This window comes from Eubalaena glacialis, chromosome 6 (genome assembly GCF_028564815.1).
Source record: "Eubalaena glacialis isolate mEubGla1 chromosome 6, mEubGla1.1.hap2.+ XY, whole genome shotgun sequence".
NCBI lineage: Eukaryota > Metazoa > Chordata > Mammalia > Artiodactyla > Balaenidae > Eubalaena > Eubalaena glacialis.
In genome coordinates, this window is record NC_083721.1 from 12,338,888 (window position 1) to 12,354,704 (window position 15,817).

A 15,817-nucleotide genomic window follows, 5' to 3' on the forward strand; every position below is an offset into this window, starting at 1 on the left:
AATGTGGCATCACTGAACTTGAAGTTGGGAGGAGATGTGCAGAATCAGCTCTGTAAGCTAGACGAGCCAGCCCCAGCACACCTTAGAGAGGACCGTGTTTTCAGTAGGAGAGTGGGGTCAGTTCCGTTGAAGGCTGTTGATGGGTCAAATAAGGTAAACATAGGAGGGTCCTCTGGCTTTGCGAGAGGTAAGGCATTGGTGACCTCAATAATGGAAGTGTTAGTAAAGTTGTAAGGACAGAAGTCAGATTGGAGAGGTCTGAGGAATGAATGGGACATGAGAAAGGGCTGGAGTTAGTGAAGACAAATGTATGGAGAAGTCTGGCTGTGAAGGAGACCAGAGAAACAGAGCAGTGGCTGGAAAGAGTGGTCAAAAGAAATTTTAGGATGAACTTATTAATGTAGGTGTGCATGCTGATGGGAATGACACAGTACAAAGTGTTGATGAGGCAGAAGATAGGAAGGCCAAAAGAGTGAAGCCTTTAAGGGGATAGAATTCTGAGCACAAGTTGATGAATTCATCTTTGATAGGGAGAAGGCCACTTTTTTCATTTTCATGAGTGGAGGCAAGGAAGAGGAGTACAGATGCAAGTTGGTTTGTAAATGTGGTTCCCTCTGATGGTTCTCTCTTTTCAGTAAAGAATTATGTAGTTATTAGTTGGGAATAGCATGAAGGGTTTGAGAAGAGGTACATAATAATCTCCTGGTATGGGAAAGCAAACTTACCATGGGAACATTAAAAATACTAGATAGATAAATTTGTTGAAATCCCTAAGGTGCAGATGACTCTCTCATGATCTCTTCATTGCCATGTGTTTACACATTTTAAGCCTTTGCCGTTGTTTCACTGGAGTGATGGGAGAAGGAAATGATAAAAACCTACGGTTATTCCCACATCTTTAACTCAAAGTCAATTTACCTCTTACTTAAAGTCTTTCCTGCTTCTTCTTTGCTTATTGGTTTGCTAAGAGCTATTAGGCTCTTCTTAAGTCAGTTGTGAAATTTGTATTTTGCTAGAATACACATTTTCTGTAGAATTTCAAATGTATTGTCACTGGGTTCCGTATCACATTTTCTCATAATTAATTTGGCTCTTCCTCATGTCTGGTTATATGTAAAGTTGTGGGGATATGTATGTGTGTTCTGTATTCTTCCTTAATTAAGCTTGGGTTTTTCTTGTAATTCCTATGTTTTGGGATTTATTTTATTAGTTTCTAATTTATTAATTACTGTTTTGACTATTCCTACTCCACACATTCTTTGAATTGTTTTGCTGGGTTTTTCTTTCCTTTGTCATTTCTGAGGCTGAATACTTTATTTCTGTTTTCACTTTGGTAATTATAAACTTAAAGTTATACATTATTCTCTGTGTACCCCTTTAGCTATGTACCATATATGTTTATATGGAAATAACATTTTTATTAATTTCTAGAGTTTTTAGATAATGTATATTTTATTTCCTCTTTGATTCAGAGATTTAGATGACGGTTTATTAATTCCAACGTAGTGAAGGCTTTTTTTTTTTTTTTTTTTTTTAATTAGGAAGTGTCGTTCAACTTCTTGAATTTGGTATGTCATTTAACTTTTTCTCTGGTTGGAAAACGTGCCCTATAAAAATCTCTATTTTGAGGAATTTGTTCAGGTTTTTGTTTTTTTTTTTTGGTAGCCAGGTTAATGACTGATATTTATAAATGTCTCACAGATGACGTAGGTGATTAAATAGACTCTGTTTGGAGAGTACAAAATTCTATCTATCTATATATTTGAGCTCACTGATTATATTATTAAAATCCCATATAAACTTACACATTATTTGACTACTTCATCTGCCTGACTGAGACTGAGAAGCATATTCAAATAATGTATTACAAAGAAAAATAATGTATTTAGTGTCCATTTGAAGTCTGTAGTTAATTTAAGAGAAAATATGGAAAATTAGCCACTCAGGGACAGATAAAGAGAAGGCCACAGTCTGGCTCAACTATGACTAGGGTTTTGCTGGGTGAGTACAACAAAGCAGGAGGGGGAAAGGGAGTTGAAATTGTTGCAAGGGAGTGACTATAATCTTGTCCCCATGAAATCCAATCTGGATAAGGAGGGAAACAAAGGCAGGAGCAAGAGGATGGGCAGTGAAAAGTGATGGGTTCATTGGACCAGAGGTAGAGTAAGCAAACTAGAAGGATGGAAGTGACGCTTTCACTGGGGAAGACTCCCAGTAACTCCCTAGTAACTTGGAGGAGGTCCAAGATGCAATGATTATGATAGGAGGATTAGAGTCAGGAGGTTAGAGAACTAACTCCAAGTAGATATTGCACTGGAATGTTGAAGCCACTAAGAATGAATGAGTGAATTTTCATAAAACAATTCTGGAAAGAAATTCACCAAAAATTAACTGTTAAGGTTGTAAGTGACTCTTATTTTCTTCTTTGTATTGTTCTACATTTTCTAAATTTCTAAAATGTAGTAATGCAGGTAGTACTCTTAAAATCAGACAAAGGTTAGTTTTTAAAGTCAACTTAGTTTTTTCAATAGTTTTTTTCAAAAATTCAAAGCTCGGGCTTCCCTGGTGGCGCAGTGGTTAAGAATCCGCCTGCCAATGCAGGGGACACGGGTTCGAGCCCTGGTCTGGGAAGATCCCACATACCGCGGAGCAACTAAGCCCGGGCGCCACAACTGCTGAGCCTGCGCTCTAGAGCCCGCGAGCCACAACTACTGAAGCCCGCGTGCCTAGAGCCCATGTTCCGCAACAAGAGAAGCCACCGCAGTGAGAAGCCCGCGCGCCGCAACGAAGAGTAGCCCCTGCTCGCCGCAACTAGAGAAAGCCCGTGCGCAGCAACAAAGACCCAACGCAGCCAAAGATAAATAAATAAATACTAAAAATAAAATTCAAAGCTTGATTTGATGTTTCCCTCTGTAATCATACTATAATGTTACTGTGTATTTATTGTACAGTTTTGCTGCCCTAGAGTAAAACTAAATAACACAGAAAAAAGAAACATTCTTTTGTCTTTATACCCAGAAGAGATACTTATAACTCTGTTGTCTTTTTTTAAAATTTATGTATTTTGGCTGCACCAGGTCTTAGTTGCGGAACACGGGATTTTCATTGTGGCATGCAGGATCTTTTTTATTGTTTTTGTTTTTGTTTTTAGTTGTAGCATGCGGGCTTCTTAGTTGCAACATGTGGACTCTTAGTTGTGGCATGCATGTGGGATCTAGTTCCCTGACCAGGGATCAAACCCGGGCCCCCTGCATTGGGAGCGCGGAGTCTTACCCACTGGAGCGTCAGGAAAGTCCCCAACTCTGTTGACTTTAATAACGTATCTGCTTTTGACTTTTTCCCCAAGAAGGAAAGACAGTAATGTACAAATGATATTGCGCTAACAGAGATAAGTGAGTTCTCTCAGAAAGGATGCATCACTATTTTTGCTTTTGCATTGGTTGTATAGTTCTTAGATGTATTCATAAAGTGTCCATTGTGAATGTAATATAAATATCATATAGGTACTATGATTATGAATTATATACTCTTTTACATTTTAACACTAGAAGATATAAAATACTAAACAGATAAAATGATTTCAGCTGCTCCTCATTTTGCATGAAATATTCAAAGAAAAGTTTACTAAAAGAGACATCCTGGAGCTACTAACTGTAATCATCTTGAAGGAAAATGCTCTACACAATCCCAGAAATCTTTCCACATTTACTAATGGTGAAGATATTTAAACGGCCAGGGACTTCCCTGGTGGTCCAGTGGTAAAGAATCCGCCTTCCAATGCAGGGACGAGGGTTCGATCCCTGGTTGGGGAAATAAGATCCTACATGCTGCGGGGCAACTAAGCTCGCGAGCCTCAACTAGAGCCCGGGTGCCGCAAACTGCAGAGCCCACACGCTTTGGAACCCGTGCACCACAACTAGAGAGAAACCTGAGCACTACATCGAAGAGTCCACGCGCCTCAACGAAGATCCCGCGTGCCGCAACTAAGACCTGATTCAGCCAAAAATAAATAAATAATAAATAAATAAATCTTTTAAAATAAATTAATAAATGGCCATTGGCACAAAGGAAAAAAATGAATCAAATTGAAATTTATGATTTTATATCTGTGGTTTTTGCATAATAATATCCTATTGACTTCTTCATAATATTAACTGCAATTGTAATAAATTTTTGGCTTTTTACATGTTTTATTATCTGTCTTCAGCACCTGACTAAAGATCCAGAAGGCGAAAGAACACACCTTTCTTGTTCATTATAACAACACATCTGCCTTGTTCATATTGATTCCTATTGCCTAGCATAGTACTCAGACCATAGCAGATGCTCAATAAGTACTGTTGAATGAATGGATGATAATAGAATTACCCGGTCTAAGTAGAAGATGTATTTTAAAAATACTGAATAAGCTCAGTATTTCCATGCAAGGAAATAAAACATCGTTTACTTTTATGTTACTCTAAATTTGGATGAAGAGAAATTTCACCAACTTTCTTTTTGTTGAAGAAACTGTCATTTCAGAAAATGTAAGGAATAGCCATTACAGTTGAATTGCCAATACATTTATAAAAGTTGAGTGGCTTTCCACTGGGGATACCAATATGGCAAAAAACAATTTTTTTTAACTTTTAAAAGTCTGACTCTTTTAAATCTGGATCCCATCAATAATCGTGGTTTGACTGAAAAGATACTCTTACTGAATTAGATACAATGGCTAAATGCAGTTTGAGACAGAGAATATAGAAATTTTCTAACATTTTTAAGAGGACCATTTACCTGCTCTGGATGGAGATACTTGTCTCTCTTTACTTACAATAACTATATACGTGCAAGGTAAAGAGCTTTCCTCACTTTAACCCACTGCTTAAATGTCAGTGAGCATACCTCTATGAATATCTTAAAAAAAGAAAAAAAAGGAAGAAATAAAAGCTCCTCTCTGAACAAAAGCTATAACTGAAGAGTTATTAAGTTGGATAAAATTACCATTACTACAAAATTAAAATAACTCTTGTTTATTTCGTTAGAACTCTTTGGTCCTAGTGTTCTTAGCTTTTAATTAATGGAAATAAACTTGAACTACTTTAAGCAAACACGCACACAAACAAAACATCATCAACGACAAAACAAAACAAAAAGACATTTATTCTAAGGATTCTGGGGGTATCTAAGGGAACCCACAGACAGGAGTGCAGTCCTGCTTTAAGAAGAGTTGAGTATAGGAACCGGGAAAGGCACGAGAATCCCATATGCTATTCTTTTGTCCTCTTCTGCTTTCTAGCACATCTGCTTCATCCTTCTCTCCTGATACATAGACTAGCTTTCTCAGCTCCTGAATTGACATGGTATTTATGGCTTTCCTGCAGCTTCTGAGTTCACTGCAAGTCCAGCCACAAGCAGGGACTCACTGTCTCTGTTTCAAGTGCAAAATCTTGGGAGAATCTGATTGGCCTACCTTGGATCAGGTCCCCATCCTTTGCTTAGTCAGTACAATGTAACCAGGCTTCCAGCCTTCACTGGGTGGGGTGCCTTTCTCCCAAAGAAGGCAGTTCCCAAAGGCAGAGGGGGAGGTATCTATAACTACTTTAAGAACTAATCTACCCAGTAACTTATAACAAATGTCTTGTCATCTTGTTTTGAGAATAAAGAGATGTAAACTGTTGAAAATATTGATTTATATCAACATAGGGTAAAACATTTACCACTAATTAAATACACAGATAATGTCTAGTACCATTCAGTCAACAAATATTTATTGCCTACTGTGTGCCAGGCACTATGGTAGGTACTCTGAAGCTAGCAGTGAACAAAACATAAAATCTCCTCCCCCATGAAGCTTACATTTTACTTTAAGTTAATGCAGAGCTGTCTTCGCCAAGGCAAGGGCTAACATAATTTAATTAAATAATTAAATGATTTCTTCAGCTTTTTTTTTTTTTCCAGAACAGAATTATTGAGTTATAGTTTTAGGAAGAAAAGAAAACTTTGTAGATCAGGGATTCATAGACTATTAGATTAGACTATTATTTAGACTATTTATTTGCCTGCCAAATAAAATTTTTAGATAAAATGAACAATTTGGGAGGACTCATAGCTTTCACTACTTTTTAGTTTGCCAAATAAGGGTATAAAAACAAACAAACACACTACCATATACTATCATCATTATTTCATATAAGGAAAGAGATTTCAGTATCTTAACATGGAAAGAGAAAGACAATCTCTGAATAAAGGACCATTTTTTCCCCCCAAGAAAGGACATCTGGCTACTCGACATGAACAGACTGTTCTTACTCTTCTCATCTGGCAGCTGCCTAGGGAAAACTTCACAGGTTCATAGACCTGAATTTGGTAACTATCGTTCCAGACTACAGAGTCTGAGTTGGCAAACAAAACAAAAGTGGTTTGCCTTTTTTGTCTGAATTTATGGGCCAGTTAATCCATGTAAAGTCATAATTTGGTGGAAAAAAAAAAACAACTAATCAGAATTATTGCTTGGAAAGATAACTTTAAAAAAGCACTGAACTAACTGATTGGTTCAAACAAAATGATGGATGTAAGAGTTCTAAGGAAGCAGTCTTTGTCTTCCCAGATACTAAAAGCACTCCAACATTAAATAGTGATGACACACTTGGGACTTTCCTAGAGGTCCAGTGGTTAAGACTCCGAGCTTCCACCGCAGGGGCCTCGGGTTCGATCCCTGGTGCAGGAACTAAGATCCCACGTGCCATGCAGCATGGCCAAAAAAAAAAAAAAAACATAGTGATGACATACTGTATTCAATAAACAAATTAGTCAGTTTAATACTCAAAGCACAGAGCATTTTATAAAATAATTAGTTTCAGATAATATACTGGATGACAGGCAATTAAAGCAGCTACTCAGTTTCAGGAATTTAATTTCCACAGGGTCTATAACCTCTAGAAGGACCTTTGGCTTGCTTTGGCAGCAAGGTAACTTCTAAGAGTTTAACTTTGCCCTTCAATTACCTGAATAGGCAGATTGTCAAAGTTATAAATACATGTTGTCTTTTAATTTGTTAGCTTGCTTTAAAACGACCAGTGTTCTCCTCTCTACCCATATTCAATCACCACTTGTACAGTGGAAGATCTTTTTGAGGTTTTAGGCCAAAATATTAAATAGTCCTTAAGTCCTCTGGACCTTGTCTTTGTTACCTCTACCCTAATCAAGTTACTGCAAACCTGTCTCTTGGCTCTGGAGTTGGTGTCTAGAGGCTGACCAGGCACAATTTGAATCTTTTGTGATAGGAATTGGAGTTCAATTTCACCAAGGAAACACTGTTGGAATCAGAACTTAAATCAATGCTGAATAGCCAGAATATAAGAACTTAAGAGTCATTTGAGTAGAATGGAAGCTAGATGTTATTAACTTTCCCTATTAACTGGAAGAAAATGTTACAGAGGACGCTCTCAGCCTAGATCATCTTGCCAGTTTCCAAAAGTGAGTCATGGGTGGGCAGATCTCAAATCCAATCAAAGAAAACCAGAGGCAGATGTGTATGACATAGAAATTCTTGAGCTTGGGATCTTTTTCAACTTGGAACTTAAATCTCAAGTGAAATTTTGACAGGATGGTGTAGGCAAGGAGGCACTTTGGTAGGAGTACAGACTGGCACAGCTGCTATAAAGAACAACTTAGAATTAGCTAAATTACAAACGCACATCTTTGGATCTAGCAATTCCACTACTAGTTCATCCTACTAGTGACCATTTTTCGAAGCTTTTCATTGCAGCATTGATTATTACAGCAAGACTGGAAATAACATTAATACCAATTTTTTAATGGGACTGGTTAAATAGATTATGGTACAGTCTAACAATGGATCACTATGCAGGTGGGTATTAGAAGAGACAACGTTTTATGAACAGATATGAACTGATCTCCAATTTATGTTAGACTAAAAATGCACTGTTTGCACATTGTGTAAAAAGGGTAATTCATAAAATATACATCTTTGCTTTTATGTTCATAGAATATCTCCGGAGGATCATAAGAAACTTTTAACATTGCCGGCAAACTGGAAGGCTTCTAAGGATGGGTGGCTTTTTTTCACTATATGAATGAATGCCCCTTCTTACCTTTTGCATTTCGAGACAAGAAAATTCGCATATATGCACAAAGGTGAAGGAAAAGGCCCTACATTTGGTGGCACAATGGGAAAGCAGGTGAGTTCCACTTCAAAGTCAAATACCCGGTTCCGCCCTTGGCAGTTAAGATTGTTACTCTGTGACGCAAGTCTGAAATGTGTCACAACCATCTCCAACCCTCAAGTCGATTTTTCCTTCCGTTTGTTTCTGAAATCAGCCAGGTTTCGGAACTGCTAGCAAACCTGGCATTCTTTCGAAAACACCAAAAACACTTTTGCTTTCGTTGTAACAGAGGGAAGGTGGCTAAAATATCAGGCCAAGGAACATTTTTTCCTAAATGAGATTCAGTGTTTTTGAAAGTGCTCGGTAGCCATAAAGCTGTAGACATACGAAGTATTACTCAGTAGAATTAGTCATAATTATCATACCACACCTCAATTCAGTCTCGAGAGTAACATCTCACCCTCCGGATTGCACTTTCCCTCGTCAAACCTGGCTTCCCCTTCTGGCTCCGCCCCTCCCCTCCTCCCTCCCCTCCTCCCTCCCCTCCTCCCTCCCCTCCTCCTTCTCCTCCTCCTTCCCCTCCTCCTTCCCCTCCTCCTTCCCCTCCTCCTCCTCCTCTATTTGCCCCTCCCAGCGCTTGGCGGGAGGTTTCCTCGCGTGACTACGTAAGTGCGGAAGGCGCACTGCAGCTCCCTGGGCTGAGGGACGGCAGGGTTTACTCTGTCCTCTCATCTCTATGATCCTCTTTGTGACCCGTCGGATAGCACCGGAGTCCCAGAGTTCCATGCCAATAGTCCTCCACGCCGACAGAGGACAGTGCAAAAAGCTGACGTTCTCGCGAGAGGCGCGGAGTTCTCTCCAAGTACTGAGAGCGTGAGCGCAAGAGGGCTCAGGGGGTGCACTGTCGCTGGAGGGAAGACGCGACGCGGCTGAAGCTTGGGGGAGCGCGCGTGCGCCTTCGCGAGTTCTACGCTGCAGGGGCCGCCGTGTGAGAGCCGGTGTGAGACCGACGTGCGGGCCGCGGGAATGTTCCGAAAGGCCCGGCGAGTGAACGTGCGTAAGCGGAATGACTCGGAGGAGGAGGAGCGAGAGCGCGACGAGGAGCAGGAGCCGCCGCCGTTGCTGCCGCCGCCGGGCACCGGCGAAGAGCCGGGCCCCGGCGGCGGCGACAGGGCCCCCGGGGGGGAGTCGCTGCTGGGCCCGGGGCTGCCGCCTCCTTCCGCGCTGACCTCGGGCCCCGGGATTGAAGCCGGGGGCTGCTTCCCGGGAGGCGCGGAGCCCGGTAACGGGCTGAAGCCGCGCAAGAGGCCACGAGAGAACAAAGAGGTGCCCCGGGCCAGCCTGCTCAGCTTCCAGGATGAGGAAGAAGGTAACCGCCGCGCTTCGACCTCCCAGATCCCGACATCCCTACCCCGCGCATCCACCTCGAGTCCCCGCATTCCCTGGACTCCCAGCCTCAGCCCCCGGGAACGGAGCCCCTTCCCGCCCGACCCGCTGCACACTGTCCCCGCCTCCGGCCTTCTGCTCTGGCTGGGGACGTGTTCCCGCGCCGCCACCAGCCTTTTCTTAACTACCGCCTCCTCTTCATCGTCCTCCCGTGCATCTTCTATTCCTGGATCTCAGATCAGTCATTCTGAGTTTTTCAAGTGAAAATTCAGTGTTCCCTGTCCTGCCTCTTTTAACTGGCGGGTGTGTTTTAGGGAGAACTCGAGTCAGGTCCCCAGACTGCTCTTGGCACGTTCTCTGAGCCCTCTGTAGGTCACCGTGCCCACGCCTTTTGCCATCCTCGTCCTGGTTAGACATCCTTGACCAGGAAGGCCGGGTGTGTAAGGAGGAGTACTCGGTCTGGGAACAGACGCCCGGAGTTGAAGCTCTGGTTCTGAGTCACCTTGGGCCAGTCCCTTGCGATCGCGGAGCCTCAGTTTACCCATAAAAGTAAACAGGGGTACAGATGTGCGGCCTTCCTCGCATTGACATTTGGACAATGAAGAGAGACAGTGTAATGGTATTTCAGGGCAGTTTATCCAATCTGGTGTGAGGGGCCAGGCTGCAGTGGATTTAGATTTCTGATCGTAAATGAGCCTTAAATCTTAAACCATTTTACCTCCCGAATTGTTGAGTGTGTGTTTATATAACCCAATTAAGTGCATGTTATGAAGCATCTCGACGCGGGATGCTTTCTTGTTTCCAGTAATAGGCAGTTTCTCTTTGGCTTTCCTGTTGTTTTTTATCTTACGTTTGAGAGGAGTACAGCCACATTTTTGTTTTTAATGATACAGGGACAACTTGGTGAAGTGTTTGCGTTTGACTTTTAAAGTTTTCAAATCAAGGATGATGGATACGTCATCAAAACTTATTTTTGAAAAGTGATTAGCTCTCAGCTTAGTCTTGAAATAACAGTATGTCAGTTTGTGATGGATATAGAGTTACTCAGATTTGAGAGCTCTGTAAACTAGCACCTTTTGATTTTGGGTATTTTGTTTCAGATACCTTAATAATATGATAATCAGGTGCTTTTTCAATGACTTTTTTTTCCTCCTGAAATAGATGATTCAAGGAAGACAGTAGGACACAGGAAAATTTTTTGCAGTTACATGTGTTTTGCCTTTTAAAAAGTCTCAAATTGGCCTTATTCCAGATTAATTTATGAAGTTGACTCAGTTTTTGAGAACCTATTACAGATTTGAAATAATTTCAAGTTATGTAATGATTTGGCGTGTATGAGTATATATTTGGAAGAATTTGAAAGTTAGAATGGAAAATACTGTCTGAAAATGGTTACTACAGACTTCGTTTAATTTCTTTTCTTAAGAAAGTGAAGAAGTTTTCAAAGTGAAGAAATCAAGTTATAGCAAAAAGATAGTAAAATTGCTTAAGAAAGAATATAAAGAAGATCTTGAAAAATCGAAGATTAAGACAGAAATCAACTCATCAGCTGACAGTAAGTACCAAACGAATAGGATTCTTTTGAAATGACAAAATGAAACTCTTTCTCACAGGGATTGAATGGATTTGGTATATATAGTGAACTTGTTCAGTTGACTTTGTCGTTGTCAAGGATACAAATTGAGTAACGATACAGTTCTTTTGTTTAATTATAACACAGTTGCATTGTAAATGCATTTTTTAAAAAGACAGAACCATTGCCACTGGAATGTTTCTGCTGCAGTGACTAAGTTGTCTCCCAGTTTTCCTACTAGTGTTCCAATTGCTGTTGAACAGAGAAGAGAGGTTTCCCACTTAAACCTGAGATACAGGTTTATTCCTATTTGAAGGAGTACTGTGCAAATTCCCGTACTTGTATTTTGCAGAGACAAGTTTTCGATTCCTTTGGTGTTATTTACACAGTTAGTTTAATTCTTAGAGAACTTTTAGGAATGCTCTAAGTCTAATGTTGATAATACTCCCATTCAGCAGCCTTATCAGCTACACAGATGAAGACTCCTCAGTGTGTGGCCCCTGCCTGCATTGTACAGACATCTCTCATGTCCTCTCACAATCTAAGTTAAAATTTTTAAGCAGTTAATTTGTTCTTAGGAAAGTGGTTCTATTATAATATGCTAATATGAGTTATTCTCATGCAAGTGCTTTAGGGAAATCTTTTTATTTTATGGAGTTAAAGATAGAATTATTATTTCCCAGTTCTCCACTATAGGCTTAATGTGGAAAAGTATGTCCTTATATCTCAAATTTGCAATCTTATTTTGGAGACAGCATCACTTAAATGTATAACTGGACCCAGTATTTGGCAAAGTGTCCGATGAAGGTTAACTACATTTTTTTTTAGAGGTGGGTGAAGGAATGCTTCATAGATAAAGTGGAATTTGAAGCGGGCTTTTTGATAATTTAAATACCAAAGGCTAAGGGAGGTATGGGGATAGTAAAGATTAATGTGACCTAGGCTGTTTTCGAAAAGAGCAAGTATGCCTGATAGGCCAAAGTAGACGATTTGTGGAGGAAGCGGAGGTTTAGGGTGAAAGGTACCTTGCTGACAGATTGTGAAGGATGTTTAGTATCTAGTAAGGGATTTAGGGTTGCTGTTTCAGTGACCTGCAGGATGCCAACGTGATGAATGCCTTTTGAAATCTTAACCTGGTATTAGCATGCAGCATGGATTGGCACAGGGAGAGATTGGAGGCCTAAAGCAGTTTAAATGCAAGGGCCAGCCTTGATCCATTAATAGTGGGTTTAAAAAGGTCTCAGTTGAGCAAGACTGAGGCTTTTCCTGACTCGGTGGGAAACTGTGGATGAGTTAAAAATGTTTGCTCTGGGTGTGGGAAAAGAAATAGAAAAACATTATTTGAGAAGTATTGCAAGGGAAGAATTGGTAGACCTAATGTATGAGTCAGCTATTGGATTTAAAAGAAATAGTCAGATTTGAGCTTTTGTGCCAGGTGACTGAGAGAATAATTATGTATGATATACAGAAATAGGGAATGCAGGTGGGAGGAGGAGGGTTTTTAGGGGAACTGATTATTTTGGACTCTAGGAAGCTGCTTCATTTTTTCCAGATCTCTTGAGAACCAACTGTGTACGATGAAATCGAACAAGGAAGGTCAGGAAAAGTGAGAACTGAGAAAGGACCATTTACTGTTGGGTTAAGAAATTGAAGCAAGTACAAGGTTTTTGAAGCCACCTTCTGTGACCTCTTCTATCTTCTACTTTCATATAACGGATTTCCTACTCACCCAATAACTCAATTAATGTCCTCCGCAAAGGTGGAGCCTCTGTGTTACATAGGTCGTCATCCCTGAAGTGATGGCGCTCTGTAGCTCTTTTCATTCATCAAATCACAATCCCAGACTTTTCCTACCCCAGCCCTCCTTAGACAGGCAGAGGTGCATTAACTTGAAAACAAGGGTAGTATCAATCTACTTTTGTGATATTCCTAAAATAATGAATTTACCTTTAAACTTGAATTTGAGTGGAAATGGCCAGTGAAGAGTTGGAGATGTAGATTTAGATATGGTGCTCATTTAGGTGATAATTAAAACCAAGAGTAAATGGAATTGATGAGGGAGTAGCATAAAGGAAAAATTCCTGAGGACCAAAGACTTCTACCTGTAATAAGCATACACATAGAGAAGAGGGTTTACTGAAGAGATAAAAAGAATCATAAAGTCCAAAGGAGAAGAGATAGGAAAGTTTCAAGATGATGATTGTCAGTTGTGTGAAATAGTATCAGAAGGGTCAGGAAAAGTAAGGGCTGAGGAAGGGCTATTGACAGGGTTGCTGTGTTTTTTTCCGGAGGAGGGCATCTGGCAAAAGAGACTAGTTTACTTGCCAAGCTCTGTGCCTGTTTGGAGGAAGGAACATCTTTTACTAAATTGCTCAGTTATACTGTATGAATTAGCTGTGGCTGCAGCCTTTGGGTAGTTGGTGAGCTTGGAATGGGAGAGATCAAAGGCTGTTTGCCAGGGTTGAGGATGCAAATTGGTGAGGAAGCGGGGCGGGGGGTGGGGGGTAGCAGGTCTGCACTGCTGCTTTGGGAAGTTTGGCAGAGAGAGAAGGAAAGGACAGTAGAGAAACAATTGGGATCAAGTAGAAGTTCTTTTGCTAAAGAGAAGCCTGTGTGTCTTTGTAGACAGAAGAGAGGAGAGGGAGAGCCTGACCCCCACCTCCTCCTTTCAGATTATGTTAAACTCCAACTCTGTCCAAATGAGTTCACTTCCATTTTCAAATTTGGAGCAATCATAATTTCAATTTACATATTCTTAATAATATTATGACCAAGAATTTTATCGCATTAATTTTTCAGTGTAGTTTGTTGTTTAAAATCATGTAATCATCCAAATGATACATAGTTACACTACTATTAACTAGACTTCCATATATCAGTGTTTATTTCCTTGTGTTAAATGTATACTTAAATAAAATAGCGGCAAATCTAAAAAAAAAAAACATTCAAAGTAGAGAGAATATTTGTGACAGCAAGTTTCTTAAAGTAGTAGTCAAAGAAGTTGAGGCACAAGAGGAGCCTAGAAAAGGTTATTTAGCATCTCTTTTTATGAAGCTGTCTGGAAGGATAATATATGACCAAGTAACAAAAATTCACCTGTCAACCATGTTTTGGACTTGTATTTGCTCAATCACAAGCAAATACTTATCAACTTATTGAAACACTGAATCTTTTGAAGTCTGCAGAAATCTTTATCTGGGCATATCTGATCTAGTAAACCTTCTTGTAGTTCTGTTTTGTCTATAAAAAGCCATTGATGTAGTGTAGATTGAGAGCAGAAGGAAATGGGTAGTTCTTGACTACATCTATCTTTATACATCTGATTAAACTGAGTTTTAAAATCTCATAGCCTCAGAAGTCACTTCAGAGGGAGTCTGTGGCTAACGAGGTAGGATGGTAAATTTAAAAAATTAAAGAGCCTTAAAGCAGAATGACCTAAATCTTCTCAGTAAAGCTGGGGGGGGCGGGGAGTCATTATCCCCAGCACTCTTCTTTAGGGAAGTAGAATATGGTTTGAGAAGAATTAAGAACTTTTGAAGCAGTTTTGGGGAGGGAGGGGAACATGCTAGGGAAACAACAGAAGTTTACCTTTCATATTTAGAATGAACTTTTGTTTTACTCTTCCGTTATATTCATGGTGCCTCTTGTGTGCATTGCCAGGTTCAGTGCTTCAAGGTGAAAAACACTGATTTTCTGAGTTTTGCCTGGGATGGAAGGTGTAATAGGACTATTTAGTTGTAAGTAAAGTAAACCGTTTGGTGTAAAGTAAACCACTGTAACAGTGGTGCCTCCTGGAACCCTGTGGCAGGAAAGTAGTCTTGAAACTGGCCTCGGGAATGGCCTGAGAACTAGAGAGCTCTCTTCTCTGTCCACGTGGCCAAGTACGGCTACTCCACAACTCCCTTCCTAGTTTGCATGTGGTTTTTAGTGCCACTTAGTCTCTGACTTGTCTCTGTGTCCCAATTCCAGATTGCCAGAAAAATCAAGTTTAGTCACACATCCACTCTTAAGCGTTCAGTAATGGCAATGGGGTCAGGGGCTTACACAGTGTAAATGTGACTTCTGGGTCTCAACCCTTCAGATGATGGTTGACAAATGGCTGTGAACTAAGACGATGTCGCATCAAGTGTTCATTACAGAGAGGTATATCTGGTCTATAATCTTTGTTCTTGATAGAAAGCTGCCTCAAATGGGCTTAGAGTTTAACGAAACACTGACATGTAAAGTGAAATAATGCTTCCAAGAGGTTTGAACAGTTACCTATGAGAGTTTAGAGGGAGAAACAGTTAGTTTTGATAAACTAGCAAAATTTTGATAAAATTAAAGGTAGCGATTGGGCAGGGCCTCATGCATCCCTGTGTCCCCTGTATTGTTGTTACCTCCCAATTGTGTTTATTGTAATTATTCATTTTCACACATCAGTGGTTTTAGTTTTTTATAAACAATTAAAATAGTTCAAGCTTTTATGAATTGAGCCCATAATTGCATTAGAAGTGACTCCTTAATTTATGGATCTTGTTTTAGATGTATTTTATTACTTTTTTCAAAAATTAGATGAATCTCCTTTGGACAAAACAGGTCATGTTAAGGACACCAGTCAAGAAGATGGAGTTATCATCGGTGAACACGGGGAAGATGAAATGGATATGGAAAGCGAGAAGGAGGAAGAAAAGCCAAAGGCTGCCGGAGCCTTTTCAAATGCTTTATCTTCTTTGAATGTTCTCCGTCCAGGTGTGTACTTGCAAATTCT

The 15,817-nt window shown here is 40.2% G+C and overlaps 2 protein-coding genes across 3 annotated transcripts in view; both read left to right on the top strand.

Annotated features, from left to right (window-relative positions):
- Window positions 1-4,049, top strand: part of EPCIP (exosomal polycystin 1 interacting protein) — a 28,855-nt gene extending 24,806 nt beyond the window's left edge. Inside the window, exon 3 of the mRNA XM_061192900.1 lies at window positions 3,784-4,049. Coding sequence (XP_061048883.1) covers window positions 3,784-3,842 — 59 coding nt within the window. The 3' untranslated portion in view covers window positions 3,843-4,049. The remainder of the gene's footprint in view (window positions 1-3,783) is intronic.
- A 4,950-nt stretch (window positions 4,050-8,999) lies between these two features.
- Window positions 9,000-15,817, top strand: part of PAXBP1 (PAX3 and PAX7 binding protein 1) — a 32,408-nt gene continuing 25,590 nt past the window's right edge. The window contains exons 1-3 of one of the 2 annotated variants that reach the window (XM_061192901.1): window positions 9,000-9,477; window positions 10,921-11,049; window positions 15,622-15,798. In XM_061192901.1, coding sequence (XP_061048884.1) covers window positions 9,135-9,477; window positions 10,921-11,049; window positions 15,622-15,798 — 649 coding nt within the window. In that variant the 5' untranslated portion in view covers window positions 9,000-9,134. The remainder of the gene's footprint in view (window positions 9,478-10,920; window positions 11,050-15,621; window positions 15,799-15,817) is intronic. The other variant, XM_061192902.1, reaches the window with a different exon arrangement.